Source organism: Meles meles, chromosome 4, assembly GCF_922984935.1.
Source record: "Meles meles chromosome 4, mMelMel3.1 paternal haplotype, whole genome shotgun sequence".
NCBI classification, from domain to species: Eukaryota; Metazoa; Chordata; class Mammalia; order Carnivora; family Mustelidae; genus Meles; species Meles meles.
The window spans coordinates 77,068,109-77,094,133 of record NC_060069.1 but is presented as its reverse complement, the minus strand read 5'-3'; the positions used below and the strand labels follow the sequence as shown (position 1 = coordinate 77,094,133).

At 37.5% G+C, this 26,025-nt stretch overlaps 2 protein-coding genes across 8 annotated transcripts in view; one reads left to right on the top strand and one right to left on the bottom strand.

Moving 5' to 3' along the window:
* The window catches only part of IFT80 (intraflagellar transport 80), a 114,710-nt gene extending 93,047 nt beyond the window's left edge, over positions 1-21,663 (bottom strand). The window contains exons 1-6 of one of the 7 annotated variants that reach the window (XM_046003131.1): positions 21,549-21,663; positions 16,293-16,435; positions 9,873-9,957; positions 8,261-8,312; positions 6,996-7,078; positions 4,241-4,462 (exon numbers count right to left, since the gene is read on the bottom strand). In XM_046003131.1, the coding sequence (XP_045859087.1) occupies positions 4,241-4,462; positions 6,996-7,032 (259 nt within the window). In that variant the 5' untranslated portion in view covers positions 7,033-7,078; positions 8,261-8,312; positions 9,873-9,957; positions 16,293-16,435; positions 21,549-21,663. Of the gene's footprint in view, positions 1-4,240; positions 4,463-6,995; positions 7,079-8,260; positions 8,313-9,872; positions 9,958-12,641; positions 12,685-16,292; positions 16,436-21,548 lie in introns of those variants that run through there. The other 6 variants (XM_046003125.1, XM_046003127.1, XM_046003126.1 and 3 more) reach the window with 6 other exon arrangements.
* A 359-nt stretch (positions 21,664-22,022) lies between these two features.
* SMC4 (structural maintenance of chromosomes 4) overlaps positions 22,023-26,025 on the top strand; it is a 38,989-nt gene continuing 34,986 nt past the window's right edge. The window contains exons 1-4 of the mRNA XM_046003158.1: positions 22,023-22,144; positions 23,289-23,432; positions 24,308-24,486; positions 24,937-25,128. Of these exons, the coding sequence (XP_045859114.1) occupies positions 23,294-23,432; positions 24,308-24,486; positions 24,937-25,128 (510 nt within the window). The 5' untranslated portion in view covers positions 22,023-22,144; positions 23,289-23,293. The remainder of the gene's footprint in view (positions 22,145-23,288; positions 23,433-24,307; positions 24,487-24,936; positions 25,129-26,025) is intronic.

The following is a 26,025-nucleotide window of genomic DNA, read 5'->3' as shown; positions in this document are numbered from 1 at the left end:
TATCAAGACTAATTATATTTATTGTCCATATTCATCAGATAGAAAATTAATTCTTATATACTACTGAGTTTAAAAAGGAAAATGCAAATAAAATATATGGTATATCACCTCCTGTGTAATACAAAAGGTGAAATGAGAAAATATGCATGTATCTGTTTACTTTGCCAAAAGAAACACAGGAAGGATAAACCAGAACCAAAGAGATTGTTTATCTACAGGGAGTAAACAGAAAAGGTGTATGGGATTGGGTGGGTAGGAATAGTGACATTGCTCTGAGTATGCTTTTTTTTTTTTAAGATTTTATTTATTCATTTGAGAGAGAGAGTATGAGCAGTGGAGACAGGCAGAGGTTGAGGGAGAAGCAGACTCCCTGCTGAGCTGGGAGCCCAGTGTGGGGCTTGATCCCAGAATCTTGGGATCACGATCCAAGCCTAAGGCAGAAGCTTAACCATCTGAGCCAGCCAGGTGCCTCTGAGTATGCTTTTTAAATATAGTTTTGTCTTTGTATTTTGTCTATAGTTTTTAATATAGTTTTGTCTTTAATATAGTTTTTGTCTTTAATATAGTTTTGTCATGTTACTGTTATACATATTCAAAAGATAATCAAATCAACAAGGATGGGGGACAATGGAAACCTTAAGTAGAAAACACAAATAATACATTTAACGGTATTCTAAGTGAATAACATAACAGCTAAGGAAGGGGAAATGCAAGTAACTTTTGAACACAGGACTTTAACTTCATATATTCAGTATAAAGATCAAAACAAAAGTAAACAAATATTAAACTCTAGTTTTTTGCAGTAGTATAGATTAGCCATTCTGAAACAACCTACTTTGTATTGCAGAATTGAGCAAGTGAGCAAATATATTTGAGAATAATGGGAGCCAGGCTCACTCAGTTTCCAAATATGGAAAAAAGAAAGACTGGAATTAACCCTATAACATTGAATTGGTGGCATCAGAATGAGCTCATGATTTTTAGTATGGAAAGGAAGGAAGGAGAAGTGGAAGAAAGAAAAGGGAAGGAAAGAAAACAGAGGGAAGGACAGGAGAAAGAGAAAAAGAAATAGCTGTAGGTATGTATGTTCTTTAATACACATTTATATTCCATTTCTTAGCTCTCTAAAAGGACCTTGAAGCAAATATACCTCATTGAAATGAGCTTGCTAGCATTCTCATATTGTTTTTAAAATACTAGAAAGCACCAAGAAAAGAATAGGTCTCCTTGGAGAAATGGATAATTTTGGGGGGCTAGATTGGGAAAGTACAAGATAAGACTGAAACATCTTGTGCCAGCAAAGCAGTGCTCAAAAAATGATGAGGAAACATTATCCCTCCCACCCACCCCCAAAAATTCATAGGAGCTGGTTTAATGGGGCTCCACTAGACAAATCTGGGACAATTTTCACAACAAAATAAAAAAATTACAGAAATAAAATAAAGAATCTATGAGTCTAATCTAACATAAGTAAACAAATAAATGGGTAGGAAAAGAGAGGCTCTTCCTTGCAGCAGAATACCAACTAATCAATATGGAAGGAATTATGGAATTTAAAAAAAAAAATCACCATTTGACAACCATGTGAATAATAAATGATTCAGCTGAATATCAACAATAGATGCTAAAACAGTAGGTGGAATTTTAAGGAGGAAGAGAATATTTTTACATAGCCTGAAAGTATCTGTTCACAAATTATTTATTAAAAGGTAAAAATAGTAACTTCACAGTGGATTACTTTAGTGAATACAATCTTTCAAAGTAATCAAAGTTAACATCACCAATAATGGATCAAACCAGCATCATGAACCTCGCAATCTGATGCTCTAATTACTGCTGCTAAAAACTGTGTACACTGAATCTAATTAAAAGAAAATATCATACAGGGGCGCCTTGGTGGCTCAGTGGATTAAGCCGCTGCCTTCGGCTCAGGTCATGATCTCAGGGTCCTGGGATCGAGCCCCGCATCGGGCTCTCTGCTCAGCAGGGAGCCTGCTTCCTTTCCTCTCTCTCTGCCTGCCTCTCTGCCTACTTGTGATCTCTCTCTCTGTCAAATAAATAAATAAAATCTTAAAAAAAAAAAAAAAATATCATACAAACACAAATTGAGGGACATTCTATAAAGAAAAAACAGATCTGTATTCTTCAAACCTATTAAGATCATAAAAGAAAGACCAAGGAAACTATATTAAAGGAGGTTAGAGAGATATGACAAAAGCAGTACATTATTCTATGCCAGAAAAACCAAATATCTATAAAAGATGTTATTAGGGCCCTTGTTAAAATTTGAATATTAACTGTGTATTCAATTCAACATCAATGTTAAATTTCCTGATTTTGACCAATGTACTGTGATTATATAACAGAAAATCTTCACTCTTGAGAAGTGCACTGAAGTATTTATGATAAAGGGGCATGTTGCATGTCTATGAATGATCCTTAAATACTTAGGGGGAAAAAAGTATGTGTATGTGTGTATGTGTGTGTATATGTGTAGTGAAGTGGGAGAGAGAGAGGGAGAAAGCCAATGATAAAGTATATGGGACAAAATGTTAACAGGAAATGAATTTGGATAAAGGATACACAGGAGTTATTTCTACAATTCTTACAACCTTTCTGCAAATGTTAAATTATATCAAAATTAAAAGTTTGTTTGTTTGTTTTTTAAGTCAACCCTTCATTTTAATATCTGAGGAAAGCCAAATTCTAGCAGTGGTTCAGAGTCAATCTTCTAAGTCCAATTATTTTCACACAATATGTCATTTAATCAAGATTCAGAAAAATAAGGTTTAAAAAAAAAACCCATCCTGGGGCGCCTGGGTGGCCCAGTGGGTTAAAGCCTCTGCCTTCAGCTCAGGTCATGATCCCAGGGTTCTGGGATCGAGCCCCGCATTGGGCGCTCTGCTCAGCGGGGAGCTTGCTTCCTCCTCTCTCTCTGCCTGCCTCTCTCCTGCTTGTGATCTCTGTCTGTCAAATAAATAAATAAAATCTTTAAAAAAAAAAAAAACCATCCTAAGTTCTGTCTGTAAAAAAAGTGAAATCTGATTGGATACTTTGCCATAACATCCCTTCCTGTTCTTATTACAAAATCCCTCCTCTTTCTCTTTCCTTTTCCATGGTGGCCTGAGGCCAGTTGTGTTCAATCAGTGTCCTATTCCCATGACTAAAGTGATTCCTGTGCTGATGCACAGGACACAAGTTTCCCCAGGACTCTCCTGCAACTTGTCTGCAAGAGATACTGAGGAAGCACTTTCTGCTGACATTTCTTCTCTAGGATGAGCCTTGAGCTACTGGCTGCCATCATGCTCACCTTGTGGGGAGAACCCATCTAAGAGATGTTGAGAACAGGGGCCTAAAAATGCAGCTGTGCTTGAAGGTCCACCCCTAGAGTCAGGTGAACCAAAAAGCTCCATCTGTGCATAAGTTAATCAAGTAAGTTTCCATTACTTTTGATGAATGTATTTTTAATTGACAAAGTAGGTAAAGTGTAATACCGACAAAAGCAGTTCAAGTTATTTCAATGAAAATCAAAACATTTCCTCAAAAAGTAGAAAAATCATGCTTTTTACTCACCGGTAATAAAGCTACAGTCAAATTAAAAAAAACTCCAACTCTGTTGAGTGGAAATTAACATGTAACAGAAAATAAAGACAATATTAGGGGCGCCTGGGTGGCTCAGTCGGTTAAGCGTTTGCCTTGGGCTTAGGTCGTGATCCTGGGGTCCTGGGATTGAGTCCCACATCAGGCTCCCTGCTTACCGTGGAGTCTGCTTCTCCCTCTGCCCTTCCCCCTCTGCTCATGATCTCTAACTCTCTCTCTCAAATAAATAAATAAAATCTTTAAAAAAAAGAAAAGAAAGATAATATTAAATAGCTTATTAAATGTTGCATTGTGCCCATATTTTTTGTGTGTGTCCATATTTTTTTTAGTGTGGTTATGTTATAAAGTTAAATTCAAAACCAAAACTGATAACAGCTTAGCAACTATTTTCAGCGAGATCACAGAAAAAGTAAAGCTGAAAGTTCAGATCAAATCCCATGATATGCCAGCTTTACTTTCTCCCATAACAGTTTTATAACCTATACACAGAGCAAATGACTACAAAGAATATGGATTAAATGTGTAGACAGAGGTATGCAGATCTATAAACATCAGCTCTGTAAAACAACTAAAAGCATAAGTCACACTAATATGTCTTTTAAATACAAAGATGAGCATATAACATTTATTAAAAACTTACCATCGGAACTTGTGAGGACAAAGCTTTCTGCTTGAGTTTGTTTCTTTATGCCTAAACTTTTTGGAAACCAGTGAAGATCTATCGGGTAAATATCATCAGGAAGCTTTACTATTTGACTTGTTTCACTGGTTAACAAGTTCCACTTCACTATCTGGTGATCATCACTACATGAATACAGTTCTTCAGCAGTAGTCCAGCCCACACAGCTTACTAATTCTTGATGTGTCATCATGTTAAAGAGACACACAAAAACCTTAAATCATAATAAAATAATTTGCAGATGCAGATTACAGGAAAAAGATAAAACAGAGTCAAATGTTTCAAGTTTCTAAATCCATTTTCATTTCATGACTTTCATATTTTTTCCATATAAAGGAAAATAAGCATCTATCAAGACAACTGCAAGAAGAATGGAAAGCAAGAATCCACATGCCAAAAGAGGAAAAAAAGAAAGATCTGACAACATGAAAAATTTTGAATTGTGTTACAAAAGATTCCATAAATAAGGCCAAAAGATACACAAAAACATTTAACAGATCAAAAGGTATGAAAGGATATACACTAAACTGTTGGGGGATAGGTAAGAATAATGAACTATAATTTTTAAATCTATATAGATCTATATCATGTTAGAAGAAATATGTATTATTTTGATAAGTTAAAAAAAATCAAGTGTTAAAAGACTGAAATCTAACAGTAAAATACCTGCTTAAATTACATATTATAATAACAATTTACCTAGAAAAAAACCTACAGCCTACCTGCCAAAATAAAATCTTACCAAACTTTTTGACATTAAACCCAGGAAACAATTCAATTATAATTTACTGCACCTACACGATGCATAGCACTGGATAAGATAATGAACCCTAAAATTCCTACTTTATTTAACCCATTTTTTTCAGCCTCTGATTTATCAGCAGGATTTCTGTAAATTGAAGTGTTCAAGTAGCCCTCTGTTCCTCCATCAGAACAGGCTGCTTACCCTAGCAGAACTGTGTATATAGAGAAGGCATTTCAGTTTGTCATTTAAGAGAAACCTTTCTCTTTTATATATCTGGGTATCTGTACTACCAGATCATTCTGGTAGTTGGGTTGTTTGTTCTCTTGCTATTTTTGTATAATCCTCTTCTCACTAGTGCTTTTTATTGGCTTATCTGAACAATCAATAAACTCCAAGGAAAAAGAAACAATGTGCTATAATTACTCTGGAATGTTCTAAGATTTAATACTTCAAAATGATAGATTAAGCAAATAACCAAAAAGGTAAAAGAGAAATTATAGGAAGATCTTAAGAGTCTTCAAAAATAGATAACAAAGTAGCATTGGAATAGTCAACATATAATCTAAACAAAAGGACCTGGATATTACGAGACCATTACTGAAAAAACTGTTCCAATATAATTGCTATGGTCTAAATAATGTTAGGTAAAACGTAACATTAGGAAAGGAGAATGTTATATAAAACCAAGAAAGGAAGAAAATACACAAAAATAGCACACCATTCCAGAACAAAAACATTAAGTTTATCCTTGTATAAATTGCTATAAGTGCACATCAGATGTGTGTGATAGATCTTCAGCCTAACAGGTCAACTAAGAATATGGGAGAAATAAGGGGACTGACAGATTCAGAAAGTTTAAAAAATTGTTATACTTGAACTTGAAAAGGTATAAGCAGACAACAGACACAGTCAAAATCTGTAAGACTGTATATGGCATGAACTCTTGAGAGAACACTTTGAAAAGACAGTAAAAAGGATTTAAGGAGAAATCAAAGGAATTCTATTTTCACTCAACAGGTTAAATAAGCAGGATAGTATAAATTTTAAAAATTTGATCAAATATCTAAACAGTGCTTTGCTATCTCTGATGAAGGGCCACATTTTTCTCTATTTCAAATCTATATCTTATAAGATAAAATAAAAATTATTAGAAAAATTCTTATATTTGGGTGTTATGACAATGTCAAATTGCTATAAGAATTTACCTCTTACTTTCTCATTTCTGTACTTATCCTTTCACAGACCTGTAATAGTCTACAGTTGATTCTTATGGAAGCACTAATCTAAATAACTAAGAAAGAAGGTAGAGAGACCTGTCATATCCTCCTGATACATAATTGGGTATTCCTGCTAACACAACATAGGGTCATGCATTTGAGAAAATATTTATAATCACTACCTTCCCACATGAAATAATAAAGGTCTGACTGCTCAGATTTCCCTGGCTTATCCTCTACTTTATCATGAGTATGAAGAAATACAGCAAAACTCAGTGAAAACATACTAAATCACACTAGCAAAGAAGTTACTTGGTTAACTTTAGGATCTTTAGGATCCTACTAGACTTATCTACTAGATCCTACTAGGCTTATCCTCTACTTTATCATGAGTATGAAGAAATACAGCAAAACTCAGTGAAAACATACTAAATCACACTAGCAAAGAAGTTACTTGGTTAACTTGGATCTTTAGGATCCTACTAGACTAAACAAAAACTGTGTTTTATGTACTTAAGCACAGTACTTAAATAGAGTAAGAAAAATGTCAATAAGAATTTGAAAGTAAGGTTTAGAGCAAATAGTTTGCTTTGGAAAATTACCTGCAACACATGATCTCAAATATTTCAAAAACAATTTAGCTAAATTACCATTAAAAGAATGAAAAAAAAATCCACTCTGTAACTAGAATACAAAATAGGAAACTTTTAACAATAGATGATCACAATAAGGTTTATAAGTATCAAAAGGATATGTTTTGGTTCTTTTAAAAGAGATATCTTCAGTCTCATGTCTCTACTTTCAGCAAAATTTTAAAATGCAATTTGATTGTATTCACTGTAAAAATAAAAGTTGGGGGAAAATATAAAATCTGTATTAAAAACAAACACATGTACACAAAAAATAAAAGCAAACAAAACATTTTAGCACTCTAAGGACACCAAAACACCTTTAATACTGTTGGCATCAAATACATGGAAAGAAGAAGAAAACTAGTCAGTATGCTAATCCTGCCAAGGAGTGACTGGAAGCCTTGGGTGGGACTCCAATGGTCCTCTACAACCTGCCTGAACAGTATACAAGGACAGACCACCACTAATTCTTAGTGGATAAATAATTTCCAAAGGCTGTCCTAGGGCCAAATCAAAAGACTCTGTAAACTGGGAACCCCTTAATAGCAGATCATTATTGGTCCTATTGAATGGTACATTAGAATAAACTCCTAAGGTCTAATCAAGCGATCAAGGCCTTAATTTTAATGGCTTCAATTCTGGAGCCCACATGTGACTATTATGACATCATCAATCTGAGGTTTACATTCTGTTGGAGACAGATACACTGACCAACAGTTATGGTTGTCACAGTGGCAATGAGAAAAATAAGTGAGTTATTTAAGAAAGAGGTAATAAATCTCTTATAAAAGTTATATAAAAGTCGCAATGATAATTTGCCAAATAAAAATATAGAAAAAGATTAATACTCCCCCAAATAATCTTGTTATCACAAGAAAAAAATCAAATGGAGTTTCCTCAAAAAATTAAAAATGGAACTACCCTATAATCCAGAAGCACCCTACTGGGTATTTACCCAAAGAATACAAAAACACTAATTCAAAAGGAAATATGTGCCACTATGTTCATTGTACACTTATTTACAATAGCCAAATTATGGAAGCAGCCCAAGTGTAAATTGGCAGATGGATAAAGAAGAGGTGGTGTATGTGTATATGTGTGTGTATAATGAAGTATTAATCATCCATAAAAAAGAATGAATACTTGCCATTTGCAAAAACATGGATGGAACTACACAGTATTATGCTAAGTGAAGTAAGTCAGAGAAAGACAAGTACCATATGATCTCATTCATATGTGGAACTTCAGAAACGAAGCAAACAAAGGGGGAAAAAGAGACAGAGAGACAAACCAAGAAACAGATTCTTAATTATAAAGAACAAACTGATGATTATGAGGGGCGGGGTTGTGTGTGAAACAGGTGATGAGGATTAAAGAGTACACTTACCGTGATGACCAATGAGTAATGTACAGAATTGTTGAATCACTGTATTGTATACCTGAAATTAACATAACCCTGTATGTTAACTATACTGGAATGAAAATAAGAAACTTAAAAATATATACATAAATTGGAACACCTGGTGATTCAGTCAGTTAAGCACCTCTTTTTTTTTTTTTTTAAAGACTTTATGCATTTGAGAGCGAGAGAAAGCACAAGAAGGGGAAGAGTCAGAGAGAAGCACTCTCCACTGAGCAGGGAGCCCAATGTGGGACTTGATTCCAGGACTCCAGGATCATGACCTGAGCCTAAGGCTGTTGCTTAACCAACTGAACCACCCAGGTGCCCCAGAATCTGACTCTTGATTTCAGCTCAGGTAATGATCTCAGAGTCCTGAGATCCAGCTCCAGGTGGATCTCCAAGCTCAGTGGGGAATCTGCTTGAGAGTCTCTCCTTTGTCCTCTGCCCCTTCCCCCCTCTGAAACTCCCCCACCAATCATGCATGCACCCTCTCTCTCTCTCAAATAAATAAATAAATAAAAATTTTTAAATTACTCTTAGGCACCAGGGGGTTCAGTTGGTTAGCACCCGATTCTTGATTTTGGTTCAGATCATGATCTCAGGGTCCTGGGATTGAGCCCAGGGTCAGGCTCCCCACTCAGTGGAATTCTGCTTGTCTCCCCTCCCTCTGCTCACTCTCTCGCAAGTAAATAAAGAAATCTTTTAAAAGTTTTTTTAAAAATAAGTTATTCATATGTATATTTATAACTCATATATCTATAACTCATATTTATTTATATAAACAAGAAAATTGCTAAATTGTCTAAACCTAATTTATAGTTACAGAATTCTTTCTGAGTAATATCACTAACTTAAAAAGAAAAAAGTAGGGGCGCCTGGGTGGCTCAGTGGGTTAAGCCGCTGCCTTCGGCTCAGGTCATGATCTCAGGATCCTGGGATCGAGTCCCGCATCGGGCTCTCTGCTCAGCGGAGAGCCTGCTTCCCTTCCTCTCTCTCTGCCTGCCTCTCTTGTGATTTCTCTCTGTCAAATATATAAAATCTTTAAAAAACAAACAAACAAAAAAAAGTAAATGAAAGTGTAATTAAAGGAAAAAATACCTCTTTGCCCAGTAGAAAATTACTGCTAACTACATCAAAGGAGCTGCTGAGTACAGATAAGTATTCAGTGGACCTCCCTTAGATAATTTCTTATTCTCCCAATTCCAAGAAGACTTTTAGAACAGCAAAGTGTTAAATACAGCTGTATTTCAAAGCGCCTTTTTCACTTATTCTGCTCATTAATTTGTTAGATTGGGTCCAGGTGGGGACTGTTAAAACCACAGGAAAAAATCTTAAGATTTATGGTCAACCAACATACAGCTAGGGTCAGAAACACTTCTTTTCCAGTTAGTTCACTTAGGGAGATTTCTGTTCTTCTTCAAAAGTATGAATCTATGTATAGTAGCCAGAGCAAGAATATGCTCTCTCTGAGGCACACCTTCCAGGGCTTACTTTTTGGTCTTTGGGAGCACCTTCAGCACCTTTCTCAAAACTCCTTCCTCCTTTCCATCAGAACTTCTCCTAACTATAGGGGAGGAAAAAGAGCAAAAGTACTTACAAAATCCTGCTTTTTTTCCACAATGATTCAAATTCACCAAGCTTATAAGGATTTTAAAACAATAAAGGCAGACAAATTGGTGCTTCTGGAAATGACAACACAATAGATAAGAAAATACATGTAAAATCTGAATACACAATTGCAATCAGAAACTTAAAAGATCTTTGGCAAAGGCATGATGTATCTTACACCAAAATACCTCAAATTGCTGAAAACCATGACAATTAGGAATAATTCCTCACCAAAGAAATTATAATCCCATGTAAATAGTAAAGGCAGTATGGTTTTGGTAAGAAACCATTGTAATGCAATGTAAAACCAATGGTAATGCAACCATTCAGAAACCTGGTGCCAAGGAATCAGAGCAAGGCATTCCAACACTGGGAAGATTCTCCCTTGCTCAGAAAGATTTTCTATCCTATTTAGCTGAGATCATCTGCATGAAGGATATGTGCATTCTAATATGAGACTGGATAGTAGAATAAGGGAAAAGAAGTATTAGAGCATTGCCAATTTGAGGAAGTACAAAGCTTCCTGAGGACTCATTGAGTTTTTTTTTCCACCCAAAGCCATGGTCACCAAGGCTGACCAGTCAGGAGTATTTGGGGAGAAGGAGTGGCTGGGGTAGGGGAGATAATAGTAAGAAAATCTCTACAGTATAGCTAACTTGATCTATTCTGCAATTTTATATGAGAAAATGATGGGAGCAACTATGCCTTTACCCCTAAAAATCACTGATAAATTGTTTTTGGTCCAGTATAGGTCAACATTTGTGGGGCTTAAGAAGAAAAAGATTGGAGTTTTTAATATTTATTTTACTATGTGTCAATTATATCAGATTTTGAGAAAGAATGTAGACATTGGTAATGATAAGGTAGGTTAAGATTGTGAAAGTGCAGGGCACCTGGGTGGCTCAGTGGGTTAAGCATCTGCCTTCGGCTCAGGTCATGATCTCAGGGTCCTGGGATGAAGCCCCACATTGGGCTCTCTGCTCAGCAGGGAGCCTGCTTCCCCCAGTCTCTCTCTGCCTGCCTCTCTGCCTACTTGAGGTCTCAGTCTCTCTCTCTGTCAAATAAATAAATAAAATCTTTAATTAAAAGGGGGAAAAAAAAAAAAAGACTGTGAAAGTGGGTATATGAGGCCAAGGAGCTAAGAGGCCAGGGAATGGAGTGGAATGATTTGTGGATATTAAATCACTGAGAATAATGACAATAATAGTAGTAGAGGATAAAGATAGCTAGCTAGGTGGTCAAATACTCATTGAATGAGGACAAATTGCAGAGATCTGCAACTGACTACAAAAAGAATAGAGAATGGTTTAATCTGGTAGGACTTGTTTAAAGGGACTAGGGAATTATAAGGAGAAAGAGAAAAAGAATCCATTGTCCAGATACGTCAGTGAGAAATAAGGCCTTTTGACACATGGGATCCTGGGAGGCAAATGGTCTCCACTTGAAGGGGCCAGGGGGAAAGCAATTTCCTTAGGAAACAACAAGAATTAAGTTAGACTACCAAGGTAAAGGGATCATTCAGAGTAAAGGCTGAGAATGCAGATTTGGCCAATAACATATTGTGAGTTCCGAAAGGTAGAATGGTAGGATTTATGGGGAGGAGTTAAGAGTTTGGGACAGATGGTAGAAATGGCGGGTTGTCCTCCAATATTCATTCATCCCTCCTTCTGTGATAGAAAAATCTGAATTTTTGCTGTACACCTGGCCACCTAGAATAAAACTGTGTTTCCCAGCTGCCCTCAAAACTAGATGTGGCCACACAGGGTGTTAAAAATTCTGAAACCCATGTGGAGACAGTACGACATCATCAACCTAGTGGCCCAATCTGGGATTTACATTCTGTGGTTAACCACAACAGCAATACGAAAAGTAAATGAGTTTCCTAAGGAAGCCATTTTATTAACTCTTACAAAAGTTTTATAAATCACAACATAATTGACAAATAAAAACTTGAAAAAGAAGAGTAACACTCTCCATGCTCTGTCATCAATGCCATGTATACAACAGTAACAAGATAGAAAGAGCCAAGATTCTTGACCTTGTGGAGAGACATACCAGTTTTTAACCACCTTTTCTGTGACAGAAAATAAAGTTTTATCATGTGTAAATTACCATCATCAACAGCTAAGCCCAGTAACAAACTAACATAGGGAATTAAGAGTCTTGAATGTGGAGATTGAGGTAAACATAGATATAACACATGCTGGAATAGTCCCAGTGATCTCACAAGGGAGGGTGGATAATCAATTTAAATTGCAGCCATCTTCCTGAAACTGGTCTCTAAGGTAGTTTGCAGTGTTGATGCAGTTTTGTAAGGGAGGAAGAGGCAATCTTCCTAAGAGTACATGGAACTCTGCAGGATTCCTTTTCAATCTACTGGGGTGTTAGGCTTTACTTCAATGGGCAGTTTAGGAAGGGAAAGGAACTGCAGAGTTATAGAGGGAATAAATTTCACCAACTTCTTGTCCTAATTTTCCCAGCCTTAAACTGTGGGCTCCGTTCCTGTACCTCCTCTATATTTACACTACTGCCATGGTGGTATCACCCAGTTTCATGGCTTAATATAAATTCAAACATATTGATTGCATAGTGACAAGTTCCAATTTCATATCTCCAGTTCAGACCTCTCCACTGAACCTGATTTTATATCTAACTGATTATTTGACAACTTATCTGAATGTCTAACAGACATCTCAAACTTGAGATCCAGATGAAACCGCTGATCATTCCTCTAACTTCGCTCCTCTTACGGCCTTACCAATCTCAGTAAATGGCAATTCCCTTCTTGTGGTTGCACAGGCCTAGAATTAGAATTAGAATTATCACTCACTCTTCTCTCACATCCCAACTCCAACTTTTTAAAAATCAAAACTTTTACACTCTATCTTCAGAATATCTGATTTTTGCCACCCCCACTGTTATGACCCCAGTTTAAGGTGCTATCATTTGTTGACTTGGATATAATAGTCTCTTAACTGGCCTCTAACCTCTCATCATCTATACTTACCACAGCAGCCAAAGTGACTGTTTTAAAATAGATCATGGCAGGGGCACCTGGGTGGCTCAGTGGGTTAAGTCTCTGCCTTCGGCTCAGGTCATGATCCCAGGGTTCTGGGATCAAGCCCCACATCGGGCTCTCTGCTTAGTGGGGAGCCTGCTTCTTCCTCTCTCTCTGCCTGCCTCTCTGCCTATTTGTGATCGATCAAATAAATAAATAAAATCTTTAAAAAAAAATAAAATAGATCATGGCACTTCTCTGCTCAAAACACTACAGTGACTTCCTATCTCAGAGTTAAAACAAAATTCTTGCAACAGTGTTCAAAGCTTTTCTTAATCTGGACTCCTCTACTATAATGGTTAATTTTATGTGTCAACCTGGCTACACAACAGTGCCCAGTTATTTGGGCTAGTCTAACTGTTGCTATAAATGTATTTTTTAGAAGTGATTAACATTTATAATCAGTTAACTTAGAGTAAAGCAGATTTCCTTGCATAATTTGAGTGGCCTCCATCTAATCAGCTGAAGGCCTTATGAGGAAAGACCACTATTTCCTCAAGTAGGAATTCTGCCTCCAGACTGCAACACAGAAAATTTGCCCAAGTTTCTATTTTTTGGACTCAAGACTACAACATCAATTCTTCTTTCTCTGGAGAGCCCTAATATATCCTAATATTCTCTGACCCTACCTGATTCCTCTCTCTCTCTTCCTCAAACTGCTCCAAACACACAAACCTCTTCTTTTTCTAACATACTAAGAATGCTCCTGCCTCAGGGCCTTTGAACTTGTATTCTTTGACTGAAGTCCCTGCCCCCAGGTAGCTGCATGGCTTATTCCTCTTCCCTCCTTTATATCTCTCCCCCCAAATCACCTTCTCAGTGAAGCCTTCCCTGTACACCCTATTAAAGGCCAACTGCCATACTATGCATTTTACTTACTGTTCCCTTTCTAAAATATAAGCTTCCTAAGTGCAAGAACTTTTGTCTATTTTGTTCATTCTTATATTCTCTGCATCTAGAACCATCCTTACATGCTCGAAAATGGAATCAGCAGCATAGGTCATAAGTGTAGAAGTTAAAGTTATATAACTGTACATATTAAGCTATTTAAGTGTAGAGGTTAAAGGATGAAATAGAATAGTAGCTATAAAGGCCTTTTTAACTCAGGTAAACTCCAGTATGTTTGGGGACAAAAGAGAAGGAATCAGTGGAGAGGGATAGATTGGCCATACTATAGAAGCAGAAAATAACTAAGACAACATAGTCATCCATGAAGTCACTTGATCAAGGGCACTGTTAAACATAGAAATTAACAGTTCACGGAAACATAAGTACAAATGGTAGGTAGGCAATCAAAAACATGAAACAATGCTTAGCCTCAATTATAATTAAAGAAATGAAAACTAAAACAACTAGATACCATTTTTCTGTTATCAGAGTGGTTAAACGCAAAATACTCAGAACCCAATGCTGGCATATGGAGAAACAGAAATGCATACATTACTGAAGAGCAGGTAAATTACTGCTAATGGTCATTTATTCTTGTTCTTCACCCCAGACCTGACTGGTTTTCCTATACTTGGGTAATCCCCTATCTTATGAGTCCTTTTCTCATTATAAGAAACATTATTTCCTCTCTAGCCTTCCTTATAGCTAGACAGAGGTTAAGTACCCTAGGCTCTGCCAATCTGACACATCTGTGCTAAACTTTGAGTTAGAAGCTATGATTCAATGGAAGTATTGTATAAGAAACCTAGCCTGGGAAGAATCGCTAGTCATAGGAATTTATCACATACATATAAATGTACATCAAGATATACATGCAACTACATATGCCTGTTTATTACAGAACTCTGTATACTTCTATCAAAAACTAAGTTTAAATGTTCATCACAGATTACATGATTACTCAGCTTATGGATATGTGTGTTTATAATGTGGAAATGAATTAGAACCAAGAAACTGGAATTCAGAACTAATTTTGAGAATTCAACTTACGATTATGCTAACTGAAATAATCCAGTTAGCATCCCAAAGGACAAATACTGTATATTCAACTTATATGAAGTACTACAGTAGTCAAATTCATAGAGACAGAAAGTAGAGTGGTGGTTGCAGGGGCTGGGGGCAGGGAGGAGGAAGAAGAGGGAGTTATTCTCTAATGGCTACAGAGTTTCAGTTCTACAAGATGAAAAGAGTTCTGTGGATAGATGGAGATGATAGTGTAACAATATAAATGTACTTAATGTCACTGAACTATACATTTAAAAATGGTTAAATGGTTTACAAAAAAAGAAAAAAAAAGAATTAGATTTAAGAATTAAAACTAAGAGGGACACCTAGTTGGCTCAGTCAGTTGAGCATCTAACTCTTGATTTCGACTCAAGTCATGATCTTAGGGTCGTGAAATGGGGGCCGGAGCTAGTTTCTGGGATTAGAGCAGTGTCTGCTTGATATTATCTCCCTCTCCATCTCCTTTTGCTCCTCCCCCTGCTCGCACTCTTTCTCTCTCTCAAATAAATAAATACATAACCAAAATAATCTTATTTAGAAAAAGAATTAAAATTAAGAGGTAGAAGCACTAACAAGATGAGAAAAATTTTAGGCAGGAAAGAGGGAAGGCATAACATCAATTAATAGATAAGAAATAGCAGATAAGCCTCAGGAGTGAACAAGAATGTGAAGAATAGATAAATCACAAGAGCTAAATCATAAGTACATTTATACCAAGTTCTGGGTCATTTGCATACAGGCTAGCCCTTGGATATTGATATTAAAATTAATGGTTTGCTTATGACTATCCAAGGCCCTATTTTTAAAAGTACAAATTTTATGTACAGTTTTCTAAACTGATAGTTCTGATAAGATTCCTTTGATTCTTTCCCAGGAGAGCACGGAGGGAGAGAGAGGAAGGCAGATCTTTTTACTCAGGTTGCCCTGTCATAAAATCACTTGCAGACTAGAGGGAGGATCTCTTGCATGTCAGAGAAGAGCGAGGCAGGCGCACCATTTCCAGAGGATTCAGAGACATAATAAGCAAAGAAAACAGGGTTGCAAATGGCCATACAGTTCAATTACTGAAGATCATTAACCCCCATCCCATTCCAATGCCTCTATGCATTTGCTAAAGTATATGTATATACTGTGGTATTTACATTTCCCTGCAGTTCTAGCCATGAATATATCTAGATATTGCCAACCAGACTTTTAATATTATTCTTGTTTGCTGTATTTATAAACATTTTAGAGTATGGCCTAATAAATTCTAGCCAGTAAACCATGAGATTCTCAAATCTCAAATACGTAGTCATGTTTAATTCATCCTTTTAATTCATCAACTATCATAAAAGAATCACATTCAACAATATGCCAGAGTGCTGTGCAACTATCTAGAAAATGAGATGGGAGTACCTGGGTGGGTCAGTGGGTTAAGCAGCTGCCTTTGCCTCAGGTCATGATTGCCAGGGTCCTGGGATAAAGTCTGGCCTTGGGCTCGCTGCTCAGCAGGGTACCTGCTTCGCTTCCCTCTGCTTGCCGTTAACCCTGCTTGTGCTCTGTCAAATAAACAAATATTTTTTAAAACAAATAAAAATTTAAAATGAGGTGAATCTGTGCATGTTGAATCTGTATGTACTCATATAGAAAGAGGTATATAATGCTAAATGACAAAAGCAAAGTTCATGGCAGTATAATATAACACAATCCTTTTTGTGTAAATAAAAAGGACTATATTTAAGCTAGAAGATTCTAAAACATTTTTCTGGGAAGATATGCAAGACAATGGAGACATTGTGAGGATAGGTGCACTGGGATGAGAAGGGAAGGTTTTAATTATCGTTTTAGGTTTCTGTACATCTGAAGTTTTTACTATGTTCATAGTATTTTGCTTATCTATACATTTGTATGTTTAGTACAGGATTATCTGAGTGATAAGACTATGGCCCAGTTTTGTTGTCTTCTTTATGCATTTCTGCATTTGAAAAAAAACTAACGTTATTTTTCTCATAGGATCACCATTCTCATTCTCTCTACTGCACTTCACCCCCTTTTATTGAAAGTTTTTCACCTATTGATCTTCCAGATACTGTATCGTTTTCTTCCTTGTATAAAATGTGTCTAATAATATCTACTTCACAGGTTGGTTATGGTAATTAAATGTATGTAAAATGTCCAATGAAGTGACTGAAACATAGTAAAAATTACATAAGTGTTAGCTATTCATAATTGAAAATTGGTGTTTTTTGTCACTCTTCCTAGCTACAAAGAATTTTTCTCTTTGGAACACCCACTTCCCCACTTTTAGCCCATGTGGCTTCAATGAAGCCAGCAGGAGACAGACTTAAGCCAATTAGAACATTCCATTCCCTTTGCAGAGACTGTTTCACAGGTGGCCCATGACTTTTACTCATATAAATGATGGGGAAGAAAAACTTCCCTTTTTCTCAAGACAATTTAGATTAGGTTTTCTATCACCTATAATCTAGAATCCATCCTGAGGCCTTACTATAATTATTTCTCCTTCCTAGAGTCTAAGAATGGACATTTTCTGGTGCTATCCTCACTTTACGACCTTAAAAAACTAATTTATTTGTATGTTTCATGCATTCATATAGCACTGCCTCATCCTATATTCTTTCCTATGCTATATCTCTGCCTCTGCTCCCACTGGATATGTCTTTCCTAATCCAGACTGACATGAATAAAAGCGAACTTATTTTTCAAAACAGTCCTTCCCCCAAAACACTATTCCACTTCCTCACTTCCTATTTCTTCTGTTAAGATAGGTGAGAATTTCAGGGAGCCTGGCTAGCTCAGTTGATTAAGCATCTGCCTTCAGCTCAGGTCAGATCCCAGGGTCCTGAGACAGAGCCCCACTTCAGACTCCCTGCTCAGCAGGGAGCCTGTTTCTCTCTCTCTCCCTCTGCTGCTCCCCCTGCTTATACTTTCTCTCTGTGTCAGATAAATAAAATCTTAAAAAAAAAAAAGTGAGAATTTCAATAACATTCATGTACTAATATATAATGTATAATGTATTTATGTACATATTACATAAATGCATATATATTATGTGTATGTATAACAAATAAAATGTATAATATATAAATGTATAATAATATTATATTATCAAGAGGAACAGTCATTACTATCTGTCCTGTTCTATAACCAATTTATTAATCTTTTTTGTAAGACTTTATTTTTAAGTAATCTCTACACCCAGTGTGAGGCTCGAACCCACAACCTGAAATCAAGAGTTGCATGTTCCACCAACCGAGCCAGCCTTTTATAATTGTTTATATTGCTGTATTTATAATCCTTTTACAGTATGGCCTAATAAATTCTACCAGAAAATCTCAAATACGTAGTCATCTTTAATTCATCCTTTTAATTCATCAACTAGCATAAAAAAATAATCATATTCAACAATATGCCAGAGTGCTGTGCAATGATCTAGAAAATAGATGGGAGCACCTGAGTGGCTCAGTGGGTTAAGCAGCTGCCATTGTCTCAGGTCATGACTCCTAGGGTTGGCACCCCAACCAATTTATTAATTTTGAACATTCTCTAAGTATTTATTCATTACTTACATAAATTCATATTTATTTGTTAATATCCAATTAATCCAAATACTCACAATTAACTAAAAATTTGAGTCATATTTTTAAACATTTATCCACAAATCTAATATCGGACTTTATGAAATGCTGAAACTCATTAGAAGACAGACAAAAAAAATATATTATGATGATGACAAAACTTAAGTATGCACTTAAAGAACTGCAAATGTGGATTTGAATTCTAACTCTATTATTCTCTTTAAATTTATTTTTATTTCTTCCTATGTGGTACAATTTCACTTTTAAAATGTAAAAAATGAGGGTTCTTTTCTCAGACTGCCTGAAATTACACATAACGGTTGTTAGTAGATGATTTTGGATCAGAAAGATGAGACTTGATTATACTTTACCAAATGACTGTTAAGTTAGTCCATCCCAATCTGACCAGATTCTTTTTAAAATTAAACTCTGTTATTTTCATGAGAAGTATCCAAAATATTGGAAGGGATCAATCAAGCCTTGTTCTTATGATTCTAATCTCTTCTCAAATCACTTCACTTATTCTAAGCGTCCTACTTTCACTTTAGATTTAGGTCTACTCTGTAGCTGTTTGTTATAAATATCTTTTCCACATTATACAACCTGGTTTAAGCTATTTTGAAAATATTTGTTCTGAGTGGAGCATGGTTAGGTTGAACTAAATCTAAATCAATAGGTTACTTAAGTGATTTATTGAAATTGCATTTCTTTCTCATCTGTCATTAAGACCTACTGCTGTTTATAGCAATCATCAAAGGCAGTAAAACTAGGAATTATCCATAACTTTTCTTTCTTTCTCCTCATCACTAGTTCAGGATTCACCAACAAAGAATATTATCTGACTGACTTTAGGTGTTTAGACTCTTAAACCTTAAAATCTTCAGAAGCTATAGATTTTTCCTCCCAAATGTTCCTGGATTTTTTTCCATTCTACTGTGTAGGCACTTCTCCCTCCACATTGAAGACTGTATACTAATAATTCAATACAGCTATGCCTAATGTAAGTCTTTCTCCTCTTTAACACATCCCACTTAACTACTGTTATTTTTTTTCTTTTTTAACCAAATCATTCCTTAGCTCAAAATTTTTCTAATAAGTGTTTTCTCTGTATCATATCTAACATGCTCAATCTGGCTTTCAAGACCCTTCATAAGCTGATTTTCTAACTTGACATCCCATTATTCATGCTTAGCACATGCCCTAATAAGGTCAATGTCATAAACACAGTAATATCAAATGCTTCACATGTGTGCTAGACAACTATAAACAATCCTATGAGGCAGACATTATATACTGATTCTTATAATAAATATTCTCAAAGAGATGGATAAATTGAGTAAACTGTCTAGGCACGTAGCTAAAAAAATGATGGGACTTGGGATTTTGTTATGTTACATCTTTCTACTACATCATCTCCATGACTCTTTTACACCACTCAGTTTGGTCTAGTCTTTGCTTTTTCCACGATTGATATCTCTCTGACTCAGGTTTTGTAGTGTTTTATAAACTTTGAAAATTCAAGACTCCAGAAGCTTTCAAACAGAATCACTACATTTTCTTGATATGCCTACCAGCCAAAAAATTTTTTTCATTGAGTTTTACTGTCTGTAATTTGTCTTATGAAAACAGTAATTTTTTCAACTTTAAAAATAAAGGTATATTATTGGGTGATGGGCATTAAGGAGGGTACTTGATTGTAATGAGCACTGGATGTTATATGAAATAGATGAATCACTAGATTCTGCCCCTGAAACTAATAATACACTATATGTTAAGTAAATATAAAAATAAATAGGGACACCTGGGTGGCTCGGTCAGTTAAGTGTCTGCCTGAGCTGAGGCCCAGGTCGTGATCTCAGAGTCCTCAGACTGACTCTGGCATCCGGCTTCTGGTTCAGCGGGAAACCTGCTTCTCCCTCTACCTGCCATTCCCCCTGCTTGTGCTCTCTCTGACAAATAAATAAAAATCTTTTTAAAAAAAGATAAAAAATAAATTAAAAATAAAAATAAATAAATAAATGTGTATTCTAGTACCGAGTCAATGTTCCTGCTAACCACACCAGTCTCTGAACCTCACCAAATTCTTACAGTTCGCAAGGGGTGTGCTCCACACCCCACTTGAGAATCACTGAACCTGACTTTACGGTCCTGCGGCAAGACTCATACTACTTACTTAGAATGGTAACATAAAGTCATTTATAAAGCAGATTTATGGGAGCTTTACTGTGACGGGCCCTAGGTAAGCAAAGGTTAAAGGGGGAAAAGAAGGCTCCCAGTTTTCATAGTCAATTAACTAAGTGTCGGTGAATAAATACTTATTGGAGGTAGTCAAATCAACCAGTGGTTAACATAATACGAGATTAGGACCACATTTGAGAAAGTAATCAAAGTTCCGGGAAAACTAACTCCCCAGGGAAAAAGCACAAACACACAGAATTCTGTTTACAGTTTCAGCAGCGGAAGGGGTGGGGGGACGGGGGGTGGAGGGAGAGGAAGGGTTAATTAAAATTCCACTGAATCTCAATCACCTTACTACCAGGATCACAGACTACAGGTTAAAAAACGACTAACAAAACTAAATTCTCTTGGAACAGGAATACTTGCTTAATAATGCTGATTATGCCTTGCACAGTGCAACGTATTCAAGTTACTTAAGAAATATTTTCGATCGATAATTTTCTCATGAAGATAACCAGATGACATCAACAAATCATTTCTTCCATTACGGAATCTTTCAATCAAATGATTTCAAAAGCCCGAAATCCCCTTTCACTAGTGACACTAACGACCTAACACCAATGAATTCGAAATTATTTTGCTAATCACATGTAAACCATACAATCATTCACCAATTCCGGATTTTTGTTCTTTTTGTCTTTCTACTCCTTCCAAACTCAGGGCTTCCTGCTTCGCGTCCCAAAAGCTACGTCCAGAGCCCCACTGCCTCCACGGAGATGGAAAAATAACTGATGCTCTATGTCACATACACTATTAAAGCAGGTAAGGTGGGGTTCATTGATGGCCACAATTTCCAAACCCCTTCCTCACCACATCCAGAGGTGAAGAGATTTACCTTAAGTTCCAGGAAAGCAGTGGCGATTGCTCCCACAGAGCTAGGACCAGTTACCAAGAAGCCTCCCGACCTCCCCGTCACCATAGTGACTTCTACTAGCTACGCACATTCCTTCTTCTCGCGATACTTCCCCATCGCGGGTCACCCGATCCCGCCCTCTTCTTAAGGGACGTTAGTGGACGACTGAGTCCTCTTCCAGCTGTGGGTGGAGCCCTGCTGGTTTTTTTCCTCTCGTTCACCACTCTCCAGATTGGTGTTTTTAGAAAAATGTTTTTATAAAAATACTGTTGCCGTAGGCCTCAGACAAAACAGTGTTTCGCTCTACCTTTTAACTTATTATAAAAGTGCCCTGGCACAAGGGTCCCGCCAGGAGTTCGCGCATGCGTGTAAGCGACCAGAAGATGGCGGTGGTAATCGCCGCATTTTTTTCAAATTAGTGGTTCCCAGAAAGCATTGCGCGCATTTGTAACGAATTTCCGTTCGAGTTTGTATTTTAGGCGCCATTTTCGAGTGAAGGACCCGGAGCCGAAACACCGGTAGGAGCGGGGGTGCTATACAACGGTTTCCAGCTTCGGTGTGCGTGGACTACCCCGCAGGTAAAGTACTTCTTTTCCTGATCAGGTTGTCACACTCTTACTTCCTGCCCCGTCTGCCGGCGCCTGGAAAGTAGAGGCCTTGAGCTGGAGCAGCCGAAGTCCGCTCTGGGCTGAGGCTGCCGCCGGGAAATTTCTTTCGCTGTCACCCCTCCCCCCTCGGCCGCCTCCCGGCAGTCGGGACTCCCGCGCGCTTCTCGCGGGCGCCACTTCTCTGAGCTACTTAAGCGTCTCTCGGCGGGGGTGCGGGGGACGCAGACTCTAAGCCTCACGGATCTTTTCTCAGAAATCCTGGTCTCTGTCGGGGAAAGGGCGTCTCCCCTGCCCCGGCCCCCTGACCTTCTCTCTTCTCTCAAGGGACTAATCACCGGGTCTGAACCCTTGGTGGTGACCTTTTGTAGCTTATTGTCCAACGAGATTCCGCAACGGGCCCCGGAGGGACAAACCCCGCCACCCCAAGGTGACTGAGCTGGAGCAGGCGCTGCTTATGTCTGATTTGGAAGTCGAGAGTGGTCGACCTCTGTCTCCTAACGCCTTTCCGGGTCGGACGGTGTCGAGGAGACCTGGAAGCCCCTGGCCGTCAACGGCGCCGAGAGCTAAATGGCGGGGAAAGTAGGCGGCGGGTCATCCGTTAGTCTTGTTAGCTACTCTAGGAAGAGTTGATAGTCCCCCCGAACCTGAAGCTAATACAACTCTTCTCGCAGAGTCTGTGCGCTTGCTTCTCTAACCCCCGCAGCGTGGGAATGTCAGGAAATGCCGACGTATAGGAATTATTTCGTCAGGAAGTTAAAGGATAAGATTCTTACAACTGTGGGGGGACGGGAGTAGGGGGCATTAAGAAAATAAAAAGAACTTAGGTAGTTCTATCCTTGCTTGACAACCAGGCACGTCTAGGTTTTCCCACTTGCTTCGGACTTAAAACGAATCCCGCCTTTTGGGCCCTTGGGTTTTTCGTGCCTTATTTGCCGAGCACCCGCTGTCGTCGAGCGGCGTGTTTTACACTGGGCTCTCGGAAACGGGCAGTTTTTCCCCCGAGTGGGACGGGGTGGGGGCTGAACCCATCCGACGCGGGCTCCAGCGGGGAATGTACCGGTACTGTCCTGCGGCTCGGCGGGCTGACTTGCCCCTGGCTCTCCCCCGGCCCCAGCGACCATGCCCCGCAAAGGCACCCAACCTTCCACCGCCCGGCGCAGAAGGGAAGAGCCGCCGCAGTCCCCGGACGGCGCCAGCAGCGACGCGGAGCCGGAACCCCCGCCCGGCCGCGCGGGCAGTCCGGCCCCTGCTACCGCAGGTGAGTACCCCACCGCGACTCCTTCGGAAAAAGCGCTGGGAGACCAGCGTGGGTCCGCGCCTAACCCGGTACTGACTGGTGTTTGGAGGCGCGGAGGTGAGGGACTGCGGAGTTGATGTCTTTAGGTCGCGTGTCGGTCCCATAGAGCAGCTCAAGAAAGCGATTTGGCAATTTTCAGAGATCAGAGTCTTCGTGCAATTTCGATGTAACGGTACTGGAGGGGATTGGGGCAAGTACGGGGCTACAGTTATGAATTTGTGGCCTTGTATTTCCACGGAAGTCAGCATGGTAAGCCAATAGCTAGTATACAGTTTTCTAGGACAGAATTAACATGATTGCATCTTAAAAGTTGCTTGGCCATAACTTAACTTCCCTGGTCTTAAATTGCGTTTAAAGAGGTAATAATTTACTCGAAACTACTGTAGATTTTGTGAGTACAGGAATTGGGTGACATTAGAAAGCCCCTGTGACAGGGTCGCTGGAGCTCTTGAGTGTGCAAAGTTAAGGTTCCCTGTGCTCAGAGATAAGGGGAATAGAGCCTTAGGATTTAACCACCTGTTTGGGTGAGGAGCAGAAAATCATGTTGTTCTGGTTTTCCCAGACCTGCTTTATGTTGTAGCATTTTGACTCCTAAGAGATGTATTTTTGTAGGTTATTTCTGATGGTTATTTCTTTTAAGAATTTCTTTCTTTATAAAACCAAGCTGAAAGATTTTCATTTCTCCTGAATTTAGTGGAATTTAGTGGAAAATACAGATTCCTAGGTTTCATAATTAACATTTGTTCAAAGATTAGCAAGCAGTAGTTCTCCGAACTAATTGCACTAATATAGGCTTTCCCCCCCCCCTTGCTTTCCCTTTCCTTTGACTGACCTAGAGACACCGAGTGAGGAAATTGATAATAGAAGTTTAGAAGAAATTTTGAATAGCATCCCTCCTCCCCCACCTCCAGCAATGGCCAATGAAGCTGGAGCTCCTCGGCTTATGATAACTCATATTGTAAACCAGAACTTCAAGTCATATGCTGGGGAAAAAATTCTGGGACCTTTTCATAAGGTATTTGACCGTTTTAAGTAACTATTTTAGGGTCATGTGTTTTTATTACAAGATAAATCAATTTTATCATGTTCATCCTGATTGATAACACATGGTATGTTTCCTGTGTTTTTAACAACTGAAATTAATTTTTGTTTATACTGGTTATCTTTGGTACGACTTTAGCTGTTAAGTCTCCCCTCACAGTAGAATTGGTGAGTTTTTTTGTTTGAAGGAAGTAATAGAATGAATTTTGTAAAAAGTAAGTTAGAATGAGAATATGGTCTTATTAAAAGTGTTGAAGTTTGTGGTAAAGGAGAACATGATGAAAGAAAGAAAGTAAGTTGAAATGAAACCTTTTAAATACTTAATAGTTTTGCTGCAAGTAAAAAAGGCAAGCAGTTTAAATTAAAAGCAGTTGTATGATTTGACTTTTTTAACTTTAATTTTTTTTCTGTTCTTTTTATGCAGCGCTTTTCCTGTATTATTGGGCCAAATGGCAGTGGCAAATCCAATGTTATTGATTCTATGCTTTTTGTGTTTGGCTATCGAGCACAAAAAATAAGATCTAAGAAACTTTCAGTACTAATACACAATTCTGATGAACACAAGGACATTCAGAGTTGTACTGTAGAGGTTCATTTTCAGAAGATAATTGATAAGGTAAGGGACTTTGGAGTATTTAGTTATTTGCAATTTCAAGTACAGAACATAAGATTTCCATACATTGTGCATTTATTATTTTTGGCTTAAATTGGCTTTTAAAAAATCAGTGTATGTTTAAAGCAGAACAGATAATTATTTTTTTACCCCCTAAATACTGATTTCATTACCTCCAGACCATATTTTCTTTTTGAATAGTGGTGGTGGCAGCTGTTACACTTAAAATATTAAAATTTTTAGCCAGGGGAATGAATTTACATCGTAGTACTTACCTTTTTAGAATAAAACATTGAGTATAATCCCGAGTGCCATCGAGGCATTCTTTCACTATAAATTTTGGGTTTGTTTTTACAGTTGTTTTTATTGCTTTCAGATAAATTTCTTAAATTTGAAAATGTAACATGCCTAATTTTACCATCTCCATTATTTTAATTCACATTAGTGTTATTAGTTGTCTAATATGAAAAAAACTGCTTCAGTTTAAACTATCCTTTTTAAATAAAACTACCCTTTTAAAACAGGGAAAAGGCAAAGTTAATATGTTTTCTAGAAAAACAATTTTAGGTAAAATATTTAGCTTATTTACATGGTTCTGCTAGTACTCGTTTGTTTTGTTTTTTTCTTGTATGTTGAATAGCTAACGTTGGAAATTCATGGCTTAAAAATGACCGGTTGGAACCTTAAAATATAGAAAACTTTATAGTGAAGCGAGGATGTGGCTTGGCTTCTGAGTTTTGTTTTTTAGATTTTTTTTTTTTTTTAATATAACGGACTTTAATAAAATTTACATGATGGTATCTGTTTTGTTCCTTAGTGCTTTTCTATTGTACAGCTTAGGTTAGAAAATGATTGCCAGTAAATCAGGTTTGATTTCTTTGCGTATTATAATTGTTTGTG